The 22,659-nt window shown below is 45.0% G+C and overlaps 1 protein-coding gene across 4 annotated transcripts in view; it reads right to left on the minus strand.

Annotated features, from left to right (window-relative positions):
• Positions 1–1,014: 1,014 nt before the first annotated feature.
• Positions 1,015–22,659, minus strand: part of CHST11 (carbohydrate sulfotransferase 11) — a 284,611-nt gene continuing 262,966 nt past the window's right edge. For all 4 annotated transcript variants that reach the window (XM_081249462.1, XM_081249460.1, XM_081249461.1 and 1 more), the window contains one exon: positions 1,015–3,188. In XM_081249462.1, the coding sequence (XP_081105588.1) occupies positions 2,334–3,188 (855 nt within the window). In that variant the 3' untranslated portion in view covers positions 1,015–2,333. The remainder of the gene's footprint in view (positions 3,189–22,659) is intronic.

Below are 22,659 nucleotides of genomic sequence, written 5' to 3' on the forward strand. Positions count from 1 at the left end.
CTCTGAGATGATCTGCAAAACAGAGTATCCCGCTCAAAGAAGGCCAGGAAATGCCACCGACTCCATCAGTGATGCTCTTGGGAATTCACAAGGCACAGCACACATTCAAGGCTCTGAAAAGTCCTGCAGAAAGGAAATGGACTTCGCTTTGTTTCCCAAGGATATTTGACTACAAAGCCCTTATTTTGCATCACACCAACTTGTGTCTGGGGAGAACCTGTGTTCTCTGAAGCACATTATCAGGAAATGCCAGAAACCTCTTTCATTAGCAGAAGTTTGTTTCTGAGGACAGTGTCCCCTGCCTGGAAACAGGGTCCAGGAATAATTCCAAGGACAGCTGCAGTCTGTCACTCTACTTGGTAAAACACATTGCATAAATCTCTATTCGTCAAGGGTACAGCTGCTGTGCCCTTCGCAAAGGAGAGAGGAGAATGTACACAACATCTCATAAATAGCTTCGGCCACTCTCTCCAGTGCACACCTCACTCACATTCAATAAAATAATTTCCTCCGTGAGACATGGCAGCTGCTGCTCACTGAGCTGGCTGTGAGCTTTACAATACAATTTTAATAGCTTCTGTGAATAAATTATTCATTTTTTGTTCGTTTAGAATATTCTTCTACCCTCTGTGCTATACGCTGCATCAAAAACAAAAAGCGAAACTTACCCACAGCCCATCCACCCCACCCCCTATTATTAGAACTATTAGTATTATATACAGTATCTGCTGCCAACTCATTCTCTAGCTGTAAGAGGCATGTGGCTCAAACTTCAGAGCAGAGGCATCGGAAAGAAGGAGCACATGCAGACGTTAATTAGCAAGGAACAGGGAATGGAATGTTTCCAGCCTTCCAGAGGAAAAGGGCGTGGGTTACCATCACAGAAGGCGATCCCTGCTGCTCATTGCTGGTGGTTGCAAAGGCGCCGATGGTTTCGTGGCCTTTGGAGGAGCGGATATGCATAAGTGTACAAATAGTCCGCCTCTGACCTTCACAAGGAGTAGAAACGCCAGGTCTGAGTCCTGCCACAAAATTTTAATCTTTTACATGGCAAAGAGTAGAAAACAACACTTCTAGGTGGAGACCTTAAAGCTGGGCTGGAAATGACAGGAGGAGACGGTTGGCGAATATTCCCTTTCCCTCACCCAAGGCAGACATCACTAATCAATCACAGCACTCTTCCATGCCGTGCCTGGCAAATCTGTTCTGGGGCTTAAAGGCAGATAGATACTACCAATAAATTGGAGTGGGCACATGACAGGAAACATTTTTGTCATCTCTTACGTTGGGCAATGAGCTTGGATTACTCACCAAAGTTAAGTGGCCTGTTCCAAGCACATGGTTTTCAAATCTGGGCCATAGAAAAATGCAAATTTGTAGGGATCCTGAACATTCTGGGGTTGTTCGTGAATAGTCCAAACCTCATGTTATGTCCATGAATATCAGGGGTTTGCAAACTGTCAAGCTGGATACTCTGCGTCCACGTAAAACTTCTTGAGGGCCAAGACTACTGGTTTTGTTTAATGCTCTATCCACAGGGTCTGGAATTAGGCCTAGCACATAGTAGTTGCTTAATAAATACTTGTTGAATGTAAAGCACCAGCCACTTCACCTTCATCACAACTGGCACTGCCAGGTAAAACATTCTGTAGAAAAGCCTATTCTACGAGATTGCTAAGTCTGGTGGGAAAAAAAAAAAAGCTACAAACAGCTCTCTCCTTGGGTGAAAAAAAAATCACTTTTCTTTCGTGTGAGGAACGTTTGGGTCGACTGAAATCAGTTCGGAATCAGTCTCTTGCAAAGGTGCCTCTTTCTATTTATTTCTGGCAGAATTTCAAGAATGGTGGTATCAATAGACAGCACAATGGTTGTTATCACAGTGACTCTCTGAGCGGTTAATAAGGAGAACATTCATGCCCCTGCACGAGCTGCTGCAAGCACAGAATGAAACATAGATTTCTTCTGCAAAGACGTTAGAGTCTTGCTGCCACAAAAAGAAACCTATACAGAGACCATGTTTAAATAACTATAAATAACATTAATTAGAACGTATGGGATGCACAATTCATGGAATTCACCAGAACACAAAGAAACCTCTGAAACAGTGTTGGGGGATTCATGTCTAAAAAACAAGGACACCCATCCTAGTCCCCTGCAAAGACAGCCGTCCTTCCCTACTAAGGATTTTAAATAATTCTCACTATGCTGCTCGCAGCATCATCCCCAAAGAAATATTAATTTACAAAATAACCCAATATCCATAGAATTCTTTTGACAAATAAAAATCTTAAATTAAAAAGCACGATTCTCGCCCCTCTCCCCACCTCCACCCTTCATTCCAATTTCAGGTAGCTTGGCACTGAGTAATTGAACATTAAAAAATCGAGTTTGTAGACTTCGTACAGCTGCGTCTGGTGCTCTGAGCTGATGTTCTGGAAGAACTCTGTGGTCATTTCATCAGTAGTTCTGGTGGACTTGGCGTAGGTGGGGAACTTCAGGTAGCTGCCCACGCCCGCCAGCTGCAGGACGTAATTGGAATCCTCCTCCAGCGTCTCGTACTTGCCCACGAGGTCATAGTGGATGTGGCACGGGTGGCAGAGGGAGTAGACGGTCTGCCAGTGTTCGTTGAAGGGCTCCTCGCGCTGGGTGTGCGGGTCTATGAGATAGGCCACGAACTCCTCGAACTTGACGTCGTCGCCCTTGCGCAGGGCCTCCTGCGTGGCGTTCTTGCGCTGCCGCCTGATGATCTTGGTGCCGTAGCGCTTGTGGAAGGAGGTGTTGTACTTCTGCGTGAACTTGTTCCGGTAGGCGGACACCAGCCTCTCGAAGGGCTCCCGCACGAACAGGAACTTCATGTAGCTTTTCAAGCGGTGGTTGATCTCGGGGATGCTGTACTGGTTCAGGGTCTTCAGGTTGGCCGAGACGTGCGCCTCGTTGGCCGGGATCTCCATGGGGTCGCTGTATTTGCCACGCCCGGTCAGGACCATCATAAGCCGTTTCCAGTTGGTGCACGCCACCTTGGGCACGTAGCAGTAGATGAGCTCGTGGTCCTCATCCACCACCAGGTGCTTCAGGTCGTTGGGGGTCAGCACCCGCCGCTTGCGGCTGGCGGCGCTGTTGGCCCGGCACGTGTCTGTGACCTGGTCGCGTCGCATCTGGTGCAGGATGGCCGTGTTGGAGAGCTCCAGCTGCAGAGGGGACACAAGAAGAATACGGACTCAGTACTTGTGTGGGATGTTTACACTGGGCCACATCCACAACACGATGGCCAATGCGGGCCACCAAGGCAGCCACTGACAACCTAAATGGCCTGCCTCCCTCTCCAATTCTCCATCAGCTGTGGGGACTCTTTTGGTTCTGTGTTCCAGCATGCTTCCTTTGGAGGGTAATGATAATGACCAACTCTGTAACTTACCCATCGCCCTCTACGTGCCAGGCATTTTATTAGAGCTTCAGGTATACAGTTTTTCTTTTCTCTGTACAACAAACTTGAACCGTTACTGATTCATTTAACAATACCAAATACCTGCCGCTGTGCCAGGTAGCATGCTGCTAGGCGCTGGGGGTGCAGGAGTGAAAAAGTGCAACAAGGTAACGGCCCTTATGGAGCTGACAGTCCAGCTGGACAGAAAAGGGAGCTGAGGCTCAGAGATGTTACGTTACTAGCTTGAGATCACACAGCGAGGGTCAGTATTCAAACTCAGGTCTGCCTGGCAACCAAAGCTGCCCACTTTCCGCTCTAATCTGATGTCCAGTCCTCCAGTCTTCTTGGTTAAAGCAGGAAGAAAGCATGGAGTTCTGGCATTTGATTGATCTATTTCAAAGCAAGGGGATCCAGTTTTTCTACAAGCCTATCACTGTGGACGTCTGTTGCTTTTTGCTTCCTCAGTACCGGTGCCTTGATTTTCACCTGGGAACCTGCTTTCCTTCATTCTCAGCTCCCTCTCCTCTCAAGCTGCTGAGCTGAGAGAATGCACCCTGGAGCTTGGGGTCAGGGAGGAGGGCCACCATGCAGGGAGAACCAGACTGGGGATGAAGGGAACAGAGGAAGGATGAGCAGAAAGCCAAGGGGATGTATTCCCAGTGACATCATCTGAATACCTAGCTCCATATGTTGTTGAAACCAGACCCCCAGCTTCTGGGCTTTTGTTGCATTAGTCAATACAGTTGCTTTGGTGCAAAAGGCAGTTTAGGTCTGGGTTATCTATCACTTGGAACCGTAATATATGGGTATTTACATTTATTATCTTTGAGCTTTTCCTCTCTGCCATATTCGTCCACTGATCCATCCATTCAAACATGTGTCCAGACCTCATAAAGTACAAGGCACTCTGCCCAGCACCCCTGGGAGATATAACCCTTTCCTAAAGGGCTCACAGCCTAAGAGGCACCAGACCAGAGAGCTGGCGGCCTCAGTAGGGGCCAAAGGGAAAATCTGTGTGCTCCTCTGAACTCTAGGAGCAAAGGTTTCTCCCCTAAAGGCCATTCACTCCCAATCTGAACTAGTTCTCACAGTCCACCTAGAATAGGCACCATGAGACCACACTGCCCTGCTGTGCTGCCATCTTGGTCTCCAACCCCAGAGACTCAGAGACTTTCAATGGAGTGGTGACACCCTACTGTTGTTTGGCTTAATGCCATGCCTCCATCTACCCTCTGAATGTGTAATGTGCTCTTTTTTTTTAATTTAATTTTTTCTTTTATATCGGAGTATAGTTGATTTATAATGTTGTGTTAGTTTCAGATGTATGGGTCTTCTTTTAAATATCAAAGATACTAATATTATGATTAAAGTTATAGACAGACTGGGGCACCAGGGCTATGGAATAGCCACTCTGGGGCTGCAGAGGACATGGTTGCATCCCTGACCCTGGAATGAATGGGGTCCCCATCCTTACACTCGTCTCCTGAGGTCCTTCACAGTCCAGCACCAACCTACTTTTCCCACCTCATTCCCGTTCCTCCCCCTTTTAGAACTGAAGGGAGCTCCAAAGAAACAAATGATTCACTCTTTCCCTGTTGGGCCCAGCCACTCCTATCTGGGATTCTTCCCTCTCCCTTTCTGCTGGTATAAACTGGATAATCCATGAAGGCCCAACACACTCCCCTGCCACACAAGTGGAAGAATCATTCCCTCCTCTAAACACCCTCCCCACTGAGCGTCCTTTACAGCATAATTGCCCTGTCTATTTCATGCTTGGTTTTCTCAAGTCAGGCGACCACTTGACTCACAGGGACCCAAAGCCATAGAGCCACCGCCCTCTCCAGGCTGGACTGCGGGTGGTCTAGAGTAGGGAATGCAGAGGGATCAGTGGAATCCCCCCGCCCCTAAAACCACCTGCACAGGCAAGTCAGTAGAGCCAAGGGCCTGGGTGGGACCCAAGAAGCTGGCCTTGTGTTTCCAACTCTGAACCACAGTCTGTACAGTTAATTCTAGAATGTGCACAGGGCAATTGGGATGGGCTTAAGTTAGGAACACTGATGAGTTTATGGGGGACCTGAGGGATATCCTGGTGGCCACTGGAGAGAAGTCATTACATCCTGCTTTAGGGCTCTGTGTCCGTCTTCTCTCATGGTTCCCACAACGATGACGGCGATGGTGATCATGAACCGGTCGGTATCAGACGACAGCAGACAGCTGGGGGAGCTACTACTCTGTGTCAGGCACCTTCACACCTTCAGATTGTTTAAATACATTATCTTTAATCTTCCCAGCAATTCTCTGAAGTAGATGCTCTCACCACTGGAAATTTCCACACTCAAGGGAAGGAAGCAGACCAAGACAGACTGCTAATGTTCTGAAAATTCCATGAGCAAACAGGAGATTCTCTTGCTACTTTGGTCTCATAAGCAACTGGGGGAAATCTCGAAGGAGTTGTCACTGCCCTCTCGATGGTTGTTCCCCTTTACAATCCTACACTGTCACTCTTCCCTTCAAGAAGTCGAGTCTATTTCTCTAGCCCCTTGACTCTGGCTGGCTGTGGCTTGCTCAGACTAGCAGAATGTGTTAGAAGGGAAGATGAGCCAGTTCTGGAGCCTATTGTGAAGCCTTGTAGTTCCTGCCCTTTGTGGCCACACCTTCATACCACACTGGCAAAAGTTTCTCCCTGTTGAGTGCAAGTACCATGAAGTGTGAACTTTGTCTTTCCAGGGCTGTAGCTCCAGTGCTTGCAAAAGTACCAGTCATACAGTAGACGGTCACTAAGTATTTGTTCAGTGAATGAATGAATCAGTTAATAATCTCTTCAGGGAAACTTGACAGGGAAGGGGGAAGGCCCCTCTGTAGCTAAAGAAATTTCCCAATTGTTCATAGATGTCAGAACGTTCTTTAATAGAGGCTGTAATAGGGATCCCCCCAAACTCATGGGGGACCTCAGAATGTGACCTTATTTGGAAATACGGTTTTGTTTTTTGCAGATGCGATTAGTTAAACTGAAGTCATACTGAGTTAAGGTGGGTCCTAGTCCAATGACTCGTGTCGTTATAAGGAGAGAATACAGAGACACACATAGAGAAGGCCATGTGACGGCAGAGGCAGAGGCTGGAGTGACGCATCTACTAGCTAAGAGATGCCGAGGATTGTCAGCAACGACCAGAGCAGGGGAGGACGAGGAAGGGTGTGCGCGTGGCGCCATCAGAGAGCGCGTGACCCTGCTGACACCGTGATTTTAGACTTCCAGCCTCTGGAGCTGTAAGAGAATAAACTCCTGTTATTTTAAGCCACTGAGTTTATGATACTTTGTTAGGCAGTCCTAGGGAACTAATACAGGAACCAAGCCTTCAGCCCATACCTTTGAGCAAATGTTATAAAATATAAATGTATAAGAGAGGGTAACATTATATAAGATGATATATATATATATATATATATATATATATATATTTTTTTTTTTTTTTTGTGGTACGCGGGCCTCTCACTGTTGTGGCCCCTCCCGTTGCGGAGCACAGGCTCCGGACGTGCAGGCTCAGTGGCCATGGCTCATGGGCCCAGCTGCTCCATGGCATATGGGATCTTCCTGGACTGGGGCATGAACCCATGTCCCCTGCATCGGCAGGCGGACTCTTAACCACTGTGCCACCAGGGAAACCCAAGATGATATTTTTACAAAAAGAGCAAGGAAAGGGTATTAGAGCACTAAGTAGAAAGTGGGTAAGATTTGCAATCAGAAGACCTAGGCTTGGGCAAGACCCTTAACTTTTTAAGCCTCGGTTCTGTCATTTGCAAAATGGGAATAGTGCCACCTACCCTGCAGGGGTGTTGATTAAATCAAATAAAAAGTATGGGTTGGCATTTAGACAATAAGATCAAGTCTAGTTCAGAATTTGGACAAGGAGGTATGGTACACTGAAGGCAGTTAACATATACGCATTCTTTTTTAAATTAATTAACTAATCCATCTTTGGCTGCGTTGGGTCTTCCTTGGCAGTTAACATATACGCATTCTTTTTTAAATTAATTAACTAATCCATCTTTGGCTGCGTTGGGTCTTCCTTGCTGAGAGCGCGCTTTCTCTAGTTGCGGCGAGCGGGGGCTACTCTTCATTGCGGGGCGCAGGCTTCTCATTACCGTGGCTTCTCCTGTTGCGGTGCACGGGCTCTAGGTGCGTGGGTTTCAGTAGTTGTGGCTTGTGGGCTCTAGAGTGCAGGCTCAGTAGTTGTGGCACATGGGCTTAGTTGCTTCACGGCATCTGGGATCTTCCCAGACCAGGGCTTGAACCTGTGTCCCCCGCATTGGCAGGTGGATTCTTAACCACTGCACCACCAGGGAAGTTCCTATGCATTCTTCATGAAAGAAGAAAAAAAAAATCCAAGAAAGAAGGCCAGAAATCTCAAATTTCACCAGCTCTATAGTTTTGTTGCAGGCCAGCCCTAGGTCATGGAGTTCAATTAATGTTTAGTTTGAATGGTAAAACTCTGACTTTTGCGATTTCTGAGCAGATGTATTCATCACCTTAAGAAGAGCATTCATGCCACTTAAAAACCCAAACCCAAACCAGAGCTGTCCTAAAGGGAATAGGACTAGGAAGGAAAAAGGGGCCGTCCCTTTTGTCCATTTGAATCACTACTGGACAGTATTGAAGGCAATAAATTGCTAAAGGAGCAGAGAAACAAGGGGTCCCCCATCTTTTCCCCCAGCTTTTTTCAGTTGGAGACAATTTTCTGGCCGTTTGAATCCCCAGGGAGGTACCATGTCAGATAATATTGCACTCAGGACCACAGAGCCATGAAAAATGGAAACGATACCACAGCGTCATTTTACATCCAATTGCAGAGACAGAAAATAACTCAAAGGGGCTTTGGAATGTGGTCTTGTGGTTTCTTCCTCTTCCATTTCCTCCTCCTCCACGGCAGTTGAGGTGGCCAGTGGTGCACCTGCTGCAACGAGGCAGCACAATTTCCCTCAGGAGGGCCTTGGGGCACAGACCAAGGGAATAAGCAGATCCCCAATCCTGAGACAGATTCTCAATTCTTTCTCAGAGGAAGGAATTCACCCAGGCCTCTAGTGTTGATTTTTTTTTAACAAAATATTTTATTTTAACTTTTTATTTTAAAACAATGTCAGGCTAGTGTTGATTTAACTTATTTAAAGTATAATGGTACTAAAATATGCACAAATATAAAACTAGGTAGAGAAGACCAAAACAAATGAAAACATTCAAGTGAACATTAACCTGACGGATGATGATGTTTTACTGGAACCAAAGCCCTGCTAGAAACATACAGGGCACTTGCTGTCTATGCCGGGATAGGCTCTTCGCAGTGTGGCATTCCTCTTGTATGTGGCTGCTCAACTTTCCCACCACTTTCTCATTTCTATTTTTTTTTTTTTTCGGTTCGCGGGCCTCTCACTGCTGTGGCCGCTCCCGTTGCGGAGCACAGGCTCTGGATGCGCAGGCTCAGCGGCCATGGCTCACGGGCCCAGCCGCTCCACAGCATGTGGGATCTTCCTGGACTGGGGCATGAACCTGCGTCCCCTGCATTAGCAGGCGGACTCTCAACCACTGCGCCACCAGGGAAGCCCTCTCATTTCTAGTTACTGTAAAACCAGCACCCTCTAACATCATCTGACCTTTACTTGGTCCAAATGCATCATTTATATATTTTTTGTCTCTGCCCAATTCTAATGAGCCCAAGACAATAAAAATTGAGTTACACGTTACTACCAAGACCATCAATGAACACATGTGCCATAATTTCACATGGCAGGACTAGGTGTGGCCCTGATAGTCCAGAAATGCTTTAACGTTTTTTCAAAATACAAATAAGAATACAAAATAAAAATATAAAATTAATAACAATTCTCAGAACTCAGATCCCTGGGAGCTATATCTGTGGACCCCTTCTATCTTGGTTTAAGAAACCTGGATTAAGGGGAGCCCTGGACAGGTCAGAGGGAAGAGAAGAATGCTTCACCATCATGGCCAGGATGGGGCAGGAGAGATTTCGGATGGCGGCCTGGGCTGTTGCAGATATCTCCATTTTTGTTATTAGGACCAACCGCATGTTAGAAATTGTAATCAGGTAAGCAGTGATTTCTAACCTTAAAGAAAATGCAGATCTGGTCATGTCACTTCCACACTTGTCCCCAGTCAGGGTTCACAGGAGCTTTTGTAATGGTCCCAACTCTTGAGCAACTAACTGGTTCCCTGAGTATCAGTTTGACATCTATCCAGGAAGAGGAGGGAGTGAAGAGCATTTCCTTGGTGAACAGCTTGCTTCCTTGTCATGGAGAGAAAACATCTGTCTTCTCCAACCATGCTGTATCAGTTTTACAAAGAGGGCTTGTTGTTCTGATAATTATCTGAGCTTGAGATCAATCTCTTTCCTTTTTCACTCCCTTTCTCTCCCCTCTTCTTTCCTTTCTCAAAGGTATCTGAAGAGACCATAACAAAGGACATATGTGTAGCATAAAATTGAAAGAGGAAAAAACAAATGTACTAAAAGGGCTGTGACTGAGGATCTTCTTTGGTGGTGGGCTTCCTCGTAGCAGGGACAAAAGGGGAAACGGGATTAAGTCTCCTTGCTTTTGTTCTCAGAAAGAAGTAGCATTCCAGTTGCTTGGGACAGAAAATATACGCAGTGTTAGGGACTCAGAAATTTGAGTTGAGGAGGGAGATTCTTAGATTCAGTGTGTCCATGCTGGAATATTCAGAGGGTCGCTTTCTTCGTGGGAGACGAGTAGCACGTGTCACTATCACCTGTGTCCACAGGGCCCTTCAGCATTCACAGAGCACTTTCACACACCGTCCCACTTAAAGATCCCAGTGGGACTTCTCCAGAACCTACTAAAAGAAAGTTTATATTCAGCAGAACGGCCCGTACTTCCGACCATGTGTCATCTTCTGGGCTGGCTCTGCCAGGTATTACCAATAATACCTCATGTGAATGGTTCTGAACCTTGAGCTTGCATGGCAATCACCTGGAGGGCTTGTTAAAACGCAGTTTGCTGGATCCACCCCAAGTTGCCAATTCGGTAGGTCTGGGACTGGGCCTGAGAATCTGCATTTCTAGCAAGCTCCCAGGTTGTCAGTTTGTTAGGGCTGCCATAACAAAATACTACAGACTGGGTGGCTTAAGCAGCAGAAACAGATTTTCTCAGAGTCCTGGAGGTGCAGGCAGGGTTGGTTTCCTCTGCGGTCTCTCTCCTTGGCTTGCGTATGTCTGCCTTCTTGCTGCCTTTTCGCATGGTCAACCCTCTGTGCATCTTTACCCCTGGTGTCTCTTCCTCTTCTTCTTTTTTTAAAATCAGTTTATTTATTTTTTGGCTGTGTTGGGTCTTCGTTGCTGTGTGTGGGCTTTCTCTAGTTGTGGCGAGCAGGGGCTACTCTTTGTTGCGGTGCGCGGGCTTCTCATTGCGGTGGCTTCTCGCTGCGGAGTGCAGGCTTCAGTAGTTGCAGCATGCGGGCTCAGGAGTTGTGGCGCACGGGCTTAATTGCTCCGCGGCATGTGGGATGTTCCCTGGACCAGGGCTTGAACCCGTGTCCCCTGCACTGGCAGGAGGATTCTTAACCACTGTGCCACGAGGGAAGTCCTCTTCCTCTTCTTATAAGGACACCAGTCTTACTGGATTAGGCTCACCCTAATGGCCTCGATTTAATTCAGTCACCTCTTTAAAGGCCCTATCTCCAAATACGGTTATGTTCTGAGGTGCTGGGGGGTTGGGACTCCAGTATATGAATACTGGGGGTGGGGCACAATTCAGCCCATTAAACCAGGTGATGCTGATGCTGCTGGTCCGAGGACCACACTTTGAGAACCACATCTTTACACTATGAGGAAAGGACGGTAATCTAACATCTTTCACCAGTTCAAGCTATTCTTAATTATAGAACACAGAGCCAAGTTCGTCATCTGCTGCCAGGCAACTCCTAGGTCTACCTCCAGCTGCAACCTCGACTCCCCTCACCTTCCTTTGATCTCCCAGAAGTATAAATCAGGTCAGAGGAAGGCTGATTCTAGGAAACCGTGAACATGGCCAGAGGCTCTGGGCTGTGCCCTGCGTTCTCACTTAGATGTCTATTTTTAATTTGGACATTTAAAAAAGGCAACTGTAATTAGCTGAAGTACCAAATTTAGGGACTGTTTGAAAAAGTCTTTAAAACTTCACTACGTTTCATCTTAAAAGGAAGGAAAGCACGTTTCCCTTAAATTACAACATCTTTTGTGGTGTTTACAGTTTCTTTCAGACACAAGGACCCAAACTGAAGGAGGAGCAGCTGGTCCACTGTACTGTCCCGGGTGGAGGAGATGCAGAGGAATGGAAACCCAGAGAAAAAGGTAAATGTACAGGCATCAAGAGAGTAGGGTTGGCAGAATCTGTCATTAACAACTGCCTGCTTGGGCCCAGCCTCAGGTTCTCCACTTGCAAATCCTAATACAAGACCCCTTCGAGCATCTTGGGGGCACTGCCATCATCTCGCTGATTTCAGAACTGGAGGAGGGAGAGGAAAACCTGGGGATCTGGTTTGCTATGATTCTATTATATTTCCTTCTGGTCCAGTAATTCCTAAACTCACAAGAAAGGCTAGTCACGAGGAATCCCTGAAGAAACCACATCCACAGCAAAAAAGAGGCCCACGTTTATATTAGCTACCATTTCTTGAGCACTTACTATGTACCAGCCACTTTTAATCCTCACGGTCTAGGGGATAGGTATCATTAGTGTTCCCAACTTATGAATGAGGAAACTGAGGCGCAGGGAGAATAACTTGCTCAAGATCAGGGAGCTAGGAACTGGGGTTGGTTTTGAATCCAGGCAGCCTGTGCTCTGAGCCCCTGCACCGTGCAGCCCCCCAGGATCTAGCAGCTCCACCTGGGAGTTGCCGTCTCCAGGACAGCTGCTGGAGCCACGCGTCTCCATCCTGGCAGCTCACAGGGGAGCTTTAAAGACCACTGAGGGCTGGGGCCCACCCCAGAGATCTGATGTGATTGCTTTGGGGATTCGAGAGCTGCCCAGGTGGGAACCATGTCTTAGAGGCTCCAATGCCAGCAGCTATATAAACTAAATCATGGAGTGGACTTGAGTAATGACCCGTGTGTGATCTTCGGCAAATTTCACCTTCCTGGTCTTCAGATTTGAAATTAGGGGCTTTCCATCCTGTAGGGCCGGAGATCAAAGGTCTAGAAGGCCACAATTCTAACGTCTTTGGCTGTGTCCTTAGAGAACCACTAGGAATTCTGTAATGCTTAAAAACTTTTATGTTTAGAAAAGAAAAGAAAGGAGAAAAACACTGAGCCTTTAAAGAAACAATCTAGTCTGAACCTGTTGCAAAACTTAAAGGGTTTAGGAAAGAATTGATTCCACATTAACTGACATTAGCATTGCCAGGGAAATTGGTTTCTTTTTTTGAATTGAAGTATAGTTGATTTACAGTGTTAATTATGTTGTACAGCAAAGTGATTCAGTTATATACACACACACATATATATATATATATATATACATTCTTTCTTAAAATATTCTTTTCTATTATGGTTTATCATAGGATATTGAATATAATACCCCGTACAATATAGTAGGACCTTGTTATTTATCCATCCCATATATAAAAACTTATATCTGCCAGCCCTAACCTCCCATTCCATGCCTCCCGCAACCCCCTCCCCCTTGGCAACCACCAGTCTGTTCTCTATGTCTGTAATTCTGTTTCATAGATATGTTCATTTGTGTCACATTTTAGAGTCCACATATAAGTGATATCATATGGTATTGTCTTTCTCTTTCTGACTTATTTCACTTAGTATGATAATCTCTAGTTGCATCCATGTTGCTGCAAATGGCATTATTTCATTCTTTTTTTACGGCTGAATAGTATTCCATTGTGCTGTATATATGTACCACACCTTATTTATTCATTATCTGTCAGTGGACATTTAGGTCGTTTCCATGTCTTGGTTATTGTGAATAGTGCTGCTATGAACATAGGGGTGCATGTATCTTTTTGAATTATAGTTTTGTCTGGATATATGCCCAGAAGTGGAATTGCTGCATCATATGCTAGTTCTATTTTTAGTTTTCTGAGGAACCTCCATACTGTTTTCCACAGTGGCTGCTCCAACTTATATTCCCACCAACAGTGTATGAGGATTCCCTTTTCTCCACACCCTCTCCAGCATTTATTGTTTGTAGACTTTTTTTTTTTTTTTTTCTTTTTGCAGTATGCGGGCCTCTCACTGTTGTGGCCTCTCCCGTTGCGGAGCACAGGCTCCGGATGCGCAGGCCCAGCGGCCATGGCTCACGGGCCCAGCCGCTCCGCGGCATATGGGATCCTCCCAGACCGGGGCACGAACCCGTATCCCCTGCATCGGCAGGCGGACTCTCAACCACTGCGCCACCAGGGAGGCCCTGTTTGTAGACTTTTTAATGATGACCATTCTGACTGGTGTGAGGTGATACCTCATTGTAGTTTTGAGTTGCATTTCTCTAATAATTAGCAATGCTGGGCATCTTTTCGTGTACCTATTGGCCATCTGTATTTCTTCCTTGTAGAAATGTCTCTTTAGGTCTTCTGCCCATTTTTGGATTGAGTTGTTTGTTCTTTTGTTGTTGAGTTGTATGAGCTGTTTGTATATTTTGGAAATGAAGGCCTTGGTCACATCGTTGGCGAATATTTTCTCCCTTTCTGTAGGTTGTCTCTTTGTTTTGTTTATGGTTTCCTTTGCTGTGCAAAAGCTTGTAAGTTTGATTAGGTCCCATTTGTTTATTTTTGCTTTTATTTCTTTTGCCTTGGGAGACTGACCTAAGAAAACATTGGTACGATTTATGTCAGAATGTTTTGTCTATGTTCTCTTCTAGGAGTTTTATGGTATCATATCTTATGTTTAAGTCTTTAAGTCAGTTTGAGTTTATTTTTGTGCACGGTGTGAGGGTGTGTTCTAACTTCATTGATTTACATGCGGCCGTCCAACTTTTCCAGCACCACTTGCTGAAGAGGCTGTCTTTTTCTCATTGTATATTCTTGCCTCAGGAAATTGGTTTCTTAGGATTTCAACTTGTCACTAGGGAATCACCTGTTTAATAATAAGGACTGAATCTCTACAGGAGCTTTTCCTACCTTTCCAAAGCAAAAAGAAGAAGGAAAAGGTGCAATGGATGGGAAACATTTTGAGCCCTGGAAGGTGAGGTAGCGGTGCAGGAGACCCTGGGTGATGGAGGGCCCAGAACTGGCCTCTGGATGCAGCCCCCCAGCCAGGCTCAGCTGACACGGCCACAGGTGAGCTAAGGCTCTGAGCTGCGTTTTAACCTTGGGTACTTTGAGGGCAGAAACAAGCAAGCAGAGGGTTAAGGTACTTCTTTTCTATCAGGGTTTAAATTTGGTGACCTGGGTTAGGGTCACAAACTCAAATGCCCTCTGGAGCCAGCAGGGAGTCCCTGAGCCACTGAAGGTGGGAGATGCCACTTAAATCTTGCTCATGTTGTCGTGAGGGAATGGGGACCGTGTCTTTTGGGATGTTTCAAATTCTCAAGAGAAGCCAGAAAACCCGATTTTATGTGTCATCTGCATTCTCAAATGTTAGCTACAATCAAAAACTAATTTTTTTAGTGGCGTTTAAAATTTTTTTTAACTTGTTTGGGCTGGATCTGCACGGGGGCCACCAGTTGGTGCCCTCACCCAGGCACTGGACAGTGGGACTAGTAACGAGGTGCCTCCCACCCAGCTGCCCTGCTCAGTTAACCGAACCGTAAGCAGTTGAGGGGGGAAAGAGTCAGGTGGAACAAGCCAGACTGCAGAAGCTCAGAATGCAATTAGGAAAGCTCATGACCACAGTGGTTACTAAGAGGCACCCCTGGGACCTCAGCTCTGCCCACCCACTCTTCTTTGTAATACCTCCTTCTAACACTCTCATCACAATCTACTTATTTTGCATGTCTCTCCCTTCTAGAATGTAGACTCCAAGAGGGAGTCTTTGTGTTCATCCTCATATCCTCGGTGCCTGGCACATACTAGACACTCAAAGCTTTGTTGAATGAACGAATGGATGCATGCATGCATACATGAATGAATGACTTGGGGGTGACAGGGATTTTAAAGGCCACAAAATGGCTGATGAGGCTGCACGGGCTTCCTGGTGCCTAAGTCTGCAGTCCCAGCCCATCTCCCCATGGAGGGTTTCTGGCAAAGATCCTGCAGCTGCAATGCAAGAGGTTAGTATCAGCCCAGAGGCCGGAGGCCAAGAGACAAGCAGCTGGGGTGCTTGGTGCCGGGTGGAAATGGGCTCAGGGTGCCTGCAGTAGCCTTTGACGTGGGGGGTGGGGGGCTGGGAACTGGCACTTTCCACCCGAAGGGTGAGACCAGGAAGCAGGATCACTTGAGGGTGCCGGTGCCAAGGGCTCCCTTTCAGCCTGGCCAGGTGTGGCTGCAGGGGCTCATTTCCATCTCAGATCAGCTGGTTCAGGCTTCCGGAGGCCTGGACAGGGTGCGGGGTGTGTGTGTGTGTGCGCAGGGATGGGGATGCTGCTGCCAAGCTGGACCGGCGTCCGATGAATGGTGGCCCGGAACAGGGACAATGGCAGGGAGGGATGTGCCTCCCACGTGCTCGGGAGGCTGGGTTTCCTGAGAAAGCAGAAGTCGGAGGGCAGATGGAATGTGCACTGCTGACTGATGCTTTGGGACCCTCGGAAGTCACTGCTGGCAGGAGGCGGGGGGAGGGTGCCACTGTACAGCCTCCAACGGCTCACCCCTCTCCCAGCCTGAGGTGGCCGACGGCACCCCACCCACGTGGGCCTCCCAGAGGGCGATGCTCTTCTGAGGCAGGGGATTATGACCCACCAGCTTCTCCTTCTGGTCTCTCCCTCCTTGGGACCGACTGACTTCATTGGTTCTTTCTGATTCTCTTCCTAGACTCACCAGAATGTTCTACTGCTCATATTTTACCCAAATCACTTGACCTCCTCAGGTCTTAGTTACCCCATCTGTAAAATGGGGACAACAATAGTGTCTCCTCCTCAAGGTTGTTTAGAGGATTCAGTGAGAGCTTACAAGGAAAACACTTAGCACTTCTCTTTATCACTATAAATATTACAGAGGGTAGCTTCCAAAGTGGCCGACAGTATAGTGAGCACATTACCCTGCCTCTCCCGTAGCCTAACAGCACATCTCACTCTTTATGTAAGAATCACAGTGGGCGCTTGGTGAAATATGGATTCCTAGATGCCACCTGGAGAAATTCTGACTCAGTGGGTCTGGTTGTTCTAGGTACCTGCTCTTGACGGCTGCCCCAGGATGATTCTACCAGGCCGATTCCAAGGTTGGTGATCCTGTGTCCCATTTTGAAAACTGCTGATCAGCTGTCACTTTTTATTATTATTTTTTTGCGGTACGTGGGCCTCTCACTGTTGGGGCCTCTCCCGTTGAGGAGCACAGGCTCAGCGGCCATGGCTCACGGGCCCAGCCGCTCCACGGCATGTGGGATCTTCCCAGACCGGGGCAGGAACCCGTGTCCCCTGCATCGGCAGGCGGACTCTCAACCACTGTGCCACCAGGGAAGCCCCAGCTGTCACTTTTACATGAACAGGTTCTGCAGTTAACATCTAACACATTTGTCATCTATGCAAAACGCCTGGCTCACGGCGAATCAATATCTCACTGACGTCAGAGACAGAAGCAATTGGAGGTCTAAAGAGCCATTTTCTAGCTATAGAGAGATTAGCTATTAATAAGTATTAACAGACTGTACAGTGTGCATGGAATTTCAGAGTCAGTGAACTATGGATTAGGAGACACCCCTAGAGGTCAATTTATTTCTTAATCAAGTAGCATGTTTCAACGATATCCCATTTCCCTATTGTTCAAAGGGTACATTCTCTTAGGCTTTCATGTCTGCCTGGTGTGTGTTTCCTAGCGAGGGCAAGGCTGGTCTTTCACTAGGAGGGGAGGTGGAGCCAGCTCTGAGACAGGAGCTCAAAGCCCTCCTCCCCACCAGCCACAGACCTGGGGCCCCAAAAGAGCCATTTTCACCACCTTCACCCAGACCCCTTTGTCTCAAGCTGCTCCATCCCAATTATGGTTATAGCGCCGTGAACAATGTGAGTTCAACTTATTTCCCTCCTCCAAGGCCATGAGGACAGGGCCTGGGTATCTCTGTGTCCCAAGTGCCAGGCACTCAGTGCCCAGTACTTGCAGGACTTAGAAAAGAGTGATTAGCTTTGTGCCAACATGTTAATGCCTTTCAAATACTAAGACTTTGTCTGTCTCAGCTGCTTTACTACCTTTTCCCTCATTCAAGAATGGCCCATTCGGGAGGATAATGAAAGTGCCACAGGAAGGCCATCATTGAGTGTTACAGGGACAAGCATGTCTAAATTCACAGCTGTTTGTTTAGTGAGAAACTTAAGAACCTGGGCTGCTTCTCAGTCACTTCTGGGGACATACATACAAATACACATAATGGAGCCATACATGGCATCATGGATTTGGGCCAGGGACCCACAGATGAATAAGACCCTCAAGTTAATGGCATCAGAGGTGGGCATGTCCTTCTGTTTGTAGAGTTGCAGAGTGATTTTACAGCCCTAGAGCCCTTGGAACACAGAGCTTCAGAGTCGGAAAATACCTTTGTGATCACCTGATACCACGTTCTGATTTTCAGATGGCAACACTGAGGCCCAGAGATGTTAACCCATCCACCCACTCCCAGGAAGTGGCGAAGCTGGGACCAGAGACCGAGTCTTCTGACCCTTTGTGCTGCTGGACTGTACGGTGAAAAGAGGAACCTTCAGCAGCTCTTGTCCATGGCACAGGGATGGATCCAGGAACAGAGTGATGGGTGGGCCAGCCCAAGTGCCACCTACATGGTGCTAAAACATCTCTGTGAGATGCAGCAAACAACCCTGCTTCTAGCAACCTAAGGAGTATCATGTGGACTCATGATCCGTGGAATTTCTGAAACTGAACTACTGTTCAGAGACCTTTTTTATTATTCAGTATAGGGAACATGGCAAAGGTCCCCCTGGGCTGGCTTGATTGAGGAATCCATTAAAGAAAAGTGAAGCAAGAATTGGGGAAAGTCTTGATGACTTTTTTAAAAGAACAGTGACTCTGCTGTTTGCAGATGACAGGATACTATCCGTAGAAAATCCTAAAGATGATACCAGAAAACTACTACAGCTCATCAATGAATTCAGTGAAGGTGCAGGATACAAAATTAATACACAGAAGTTTCTTGCATTTCTATATAATAACAACAAAAGATCAGAAGGAGAAATTAAGGAAACAATCCCATTTACCATCACATCATAAAGAATAAAATACCTAGGAATAATACCTAAGGAGGCAAAAGACCTGTATTCTGAAAACTATAAGACACTGATGAAAGAAATTAAAGACGACACAAACAGATGGAAAGATATACCATGTTCTTGGATTGGAAGAATCAATATTGTCACCATGACTATACCATCCAAGGCAATCTACAGATTCAATGCAATCCCTATTAAATTACCAATGGGATTTTCCACAGAATTAGAACAAAAAAACTTTTAAATTTGTATGGAAACACAAAAGGCCCTGAATAGCCAAAGCAATCCTGAGAAAGAAAAGCGGAGCTGGAGGAATCAGGCTCCCTGCCTTCAGACTATACTACAAGGCTACAGTAATCAAAATAGTATGGCACTGAGTACCTCCAATCAGGAAGCTTGCATAAGCCTCTTAGATAGCCTCATCCACCAGAGGGTAGACAGCAGAAGCAACAAGAACTACAGTCCTGCAGCCTGTGGAATAAAAACCACATTCACAGAAACATAGAAAAAATGAAAACATAGACAAAATAAAAAGGCAGAGGACTATGTACCAGATGAAGGAACTAAAACCCCAGAAAAACAACTAAATGAAATGGAGATAGGTAACCTTCCAGAAAAAGCATTCAGAATAATACTGAAGATGATCCAGGACCTCAGAAAAAGAATGGAGGCAAAGATCGAGAAGATTCAAGAAATGTTTAACAAAGACCTAGAAGAATTAAAGAACAAACACCTAAAAGAATTAAAGAACAAAGAAACAGAGATGAACAATACAATAACTGAAATGAAAAATACACTAGAAGGAATCAATAGCAGAATAACTGAGGCAGAAGAACGGATAAGTGACCTGGAAGACAGAGTGGTGGAATTCACTGCTTCAGAATAGAATAAAAAAAAAAGAATGAAAAGAAATGAAGACAGCCTAAGAGACCTCTGGGACAACATTAAACGCAACAACATTCCCATTATAGGGGTCCCAGAAGGAGAAGAGAGAGAGAAAGGACCCGAGAAAATATTTGAAGAGATTATAGTAGAAAACTTCCCTAACATGGGAAAGGAAATAGCCACCCAAGTCCAAGAAGTGCAGAGAGTCCCAGGCAGGATAAATCCACGGAGAAACAGGCTGAGACACATTGTAACAAAATTGACAAAAATTAAAGACAAAGAAAAATTATTAAAAGTAACAAGGGAAAAACAACAAATAACATACAAGGGAACTCCCATAATGTTAACAGCTGATTTCTCAGCAGAAACTCTACAAGCCAGAAGGGAGTGGCATGATATATTTAAAGTGATGAAAGGGAAAAACCTACAACTAAGATTACTCTACCCAGCAAGGATCACATTCAGATTCGATGGAGAAATCAAAAGCTTTACGGGCAAGAGAATTCAGCACCACCAAACCAGCTCTACAACAAATGCTAAAGGAAATTCTCTAAGTGGGAAACACAAGAGAAGAAAAGGACCTACAAAAACAAATCCATAACAATTAAGAAAATGGTAATAGGAACATACATATCTATAATTACCTTAAATGTGAATAGATTAAATGCTCCAACCAAACGACACAGGCTTGATGAACGGATACAAAAGCAAGACCCATATATATGCTGTCTACAAGAGACCCACTTCAGACTTAGGGACACATACAGACTGACAGTGAGGGGATGTAAAAAGATATTCCATGCAAATGGAAATCAAAAGAAAGCTGGAGTAGCAATACTCATATCAGATAAAATAGACTTTAAAATAAGGACTGTTACAAGAGACAAGGAATGACACTACATAATGATCAAGGGATCAATCCAAGAAGAAGATATAACAATTATAAATATATATGCACCCAACATAGGAGCACCTCAATACATAAGGCAAATGCTAACAGCTATAAAAGAGCAAATAAAAAGTAACACAATAATAGTGGGGGACTTTAACACCTCACTTACACCAGTGAACAGATCATCCAAACAGAAAACTAATAAGGAAACACAAGCTTTAAATGACACAATAGACCAGACAGATTTAATTGATATTTATAGGACATTCTATTCGAAAACAGCCGATTACACTTTCTTCTCAAATGCGCACGGAACATTCTCTAGGATAGATCACAACTTGGGTCACAAATCAAGCCTTGATAAATTTAAGAAAACTGAAATAACATCAAGCATCTTTTCCGACCACAACACTATGAGATTAGAAATAAATTACAGGGGAAAAAAAATGTAAAAAACACAAACACATGGAGGCTAAACAATACGTTACTAAATAACCAAGAGATCACTGAAGCAGTCAAAGAGGAAACCAAAAAATACCTACAGACAAATGACAACGAAAACACGACGATCCAAAACCTTTGGGAAGGAAACGTATGGACACCAAGGGGGCAAAGCAGGGGGTGGTGGTGGGATGAATTGGGAGATTGGGACTGACATATATATACTAATATGTATAAAATAGATAACTAATAAGAACCTGCTTATAAAAAATAAAATTAAATTAAACAAACAAACAAAAACCCAAAACCTATGTGATGCAGCAAAAGCAGTTCTAAGAGGGAAGTTTATAGCAATACAATCTTACCTCAAGAAACAAGAAAATTCTCAAACAATCTAACCTTACACCTAAAGGAACTAGAGAAAGAAGAACAAACAAAACCCAAAAGTTAGTAGAAGGAAAGAAATCATAAAGATCAGAGCAGAAATAAATGAAATAGAAACAAAGAAAACAATAGCAAAGATCAACAAAACTAAAAGCTGGTTCTTTGAGAAGATAAACAAAACTGGTAAACCTTTAGCCAGACTCATCAAGAAAAAGAGGGAGAGGCCTCAAGTCAATAAAATTAGAAATGAAAAAGGAGAGGTTACAAAGGACACCACAGAAATACAAAGCACCATAAGAGACTACTACAAGCAACACTAGGCCAATAAAATGAACAACCTGGAAGAAATGGACAAATTCTTAGAAAGGTATAACTTTCCAAGACTGAACCAGGAAGAAACAGAAAATATGAACAGACCAATCACAAGTAATGAAATTGGAACTGTGATTAAAAATCTTCCAACAAACAAAAGTCCAGGACCAGATGGCTTCACAGGTGAATTCTATCAAACATCTAGAGAAGAGCTAACACCCATCCTTCTCAAACTCTTCCAAACAACTGCAGAGGAAGGAGCACTCCCAAACTCATTCTACCAGGCCACCATCACCCTGATACCAAAACCAGACAAAGATACTGCAAGATAAGAAAATTACAGACCAATATCACTGATGAATATAGATGCAAAAATCCTCAACAAAATACTAGCAAACAGAATTCAACAACACATTGAAGGGATCATATACCATGACCAAGTGGGATTTATCCCAGGGATGCAAGGATTCTTCAATATCAGCAAATCAATGTGATACACCATATTAACAAATTGAAGAAGAAAAACCATATGATCATGTCAATAGATGCAGAAAAAGCTTTTGACAAAATTCATCACCCATTTATGATAAAAACTCTCCAGAAAGTGGGCACAGAGGGAAGCTACCTCAGCATAATAAAGGCCATATATGACAAACCCACAGCAAACATCATTCTCAATGGTGAAAAACTGAAAGCATTTCCTCCAAGATCAGGAACAAGACAAGGATGCCCACTCTCGCCACTATTATTCAACATAGTTTTGGAAGTCCTAGCCATGGCAATCAGGGAAGAAAAAGAAATAAAAGGAATCCAAACTGGAAAAGAAAAAGTAAAACTGTCACTGTTTGCAGATGACATGATACTATACATAGAGAATCCTAAAGATGCCACCAGAAAACTACTAGAGCTAATCAATGAATTTGGTAAAGTTGCAGGATACAAAAGTAATGCACAGAAATCTCTTGCATTCCTATACACTAACAACAAAAGATCAGAAAGAGAAATT

The sequence above is a fragment of the Mesoplodon bidens genome (assembly GCF_964165515.1).
Source record: "Mesoplodon bidens genome assembly, chromosome: 11".
In the NCBI taxonomy this organism is placed as follows: domain Eukaryota; kingdom Metazoa; phylum Chordata; class Mammalia; order Artiodactyla; family Ziphiidae; genus Mesoplodon; species Mesoplodon bidens.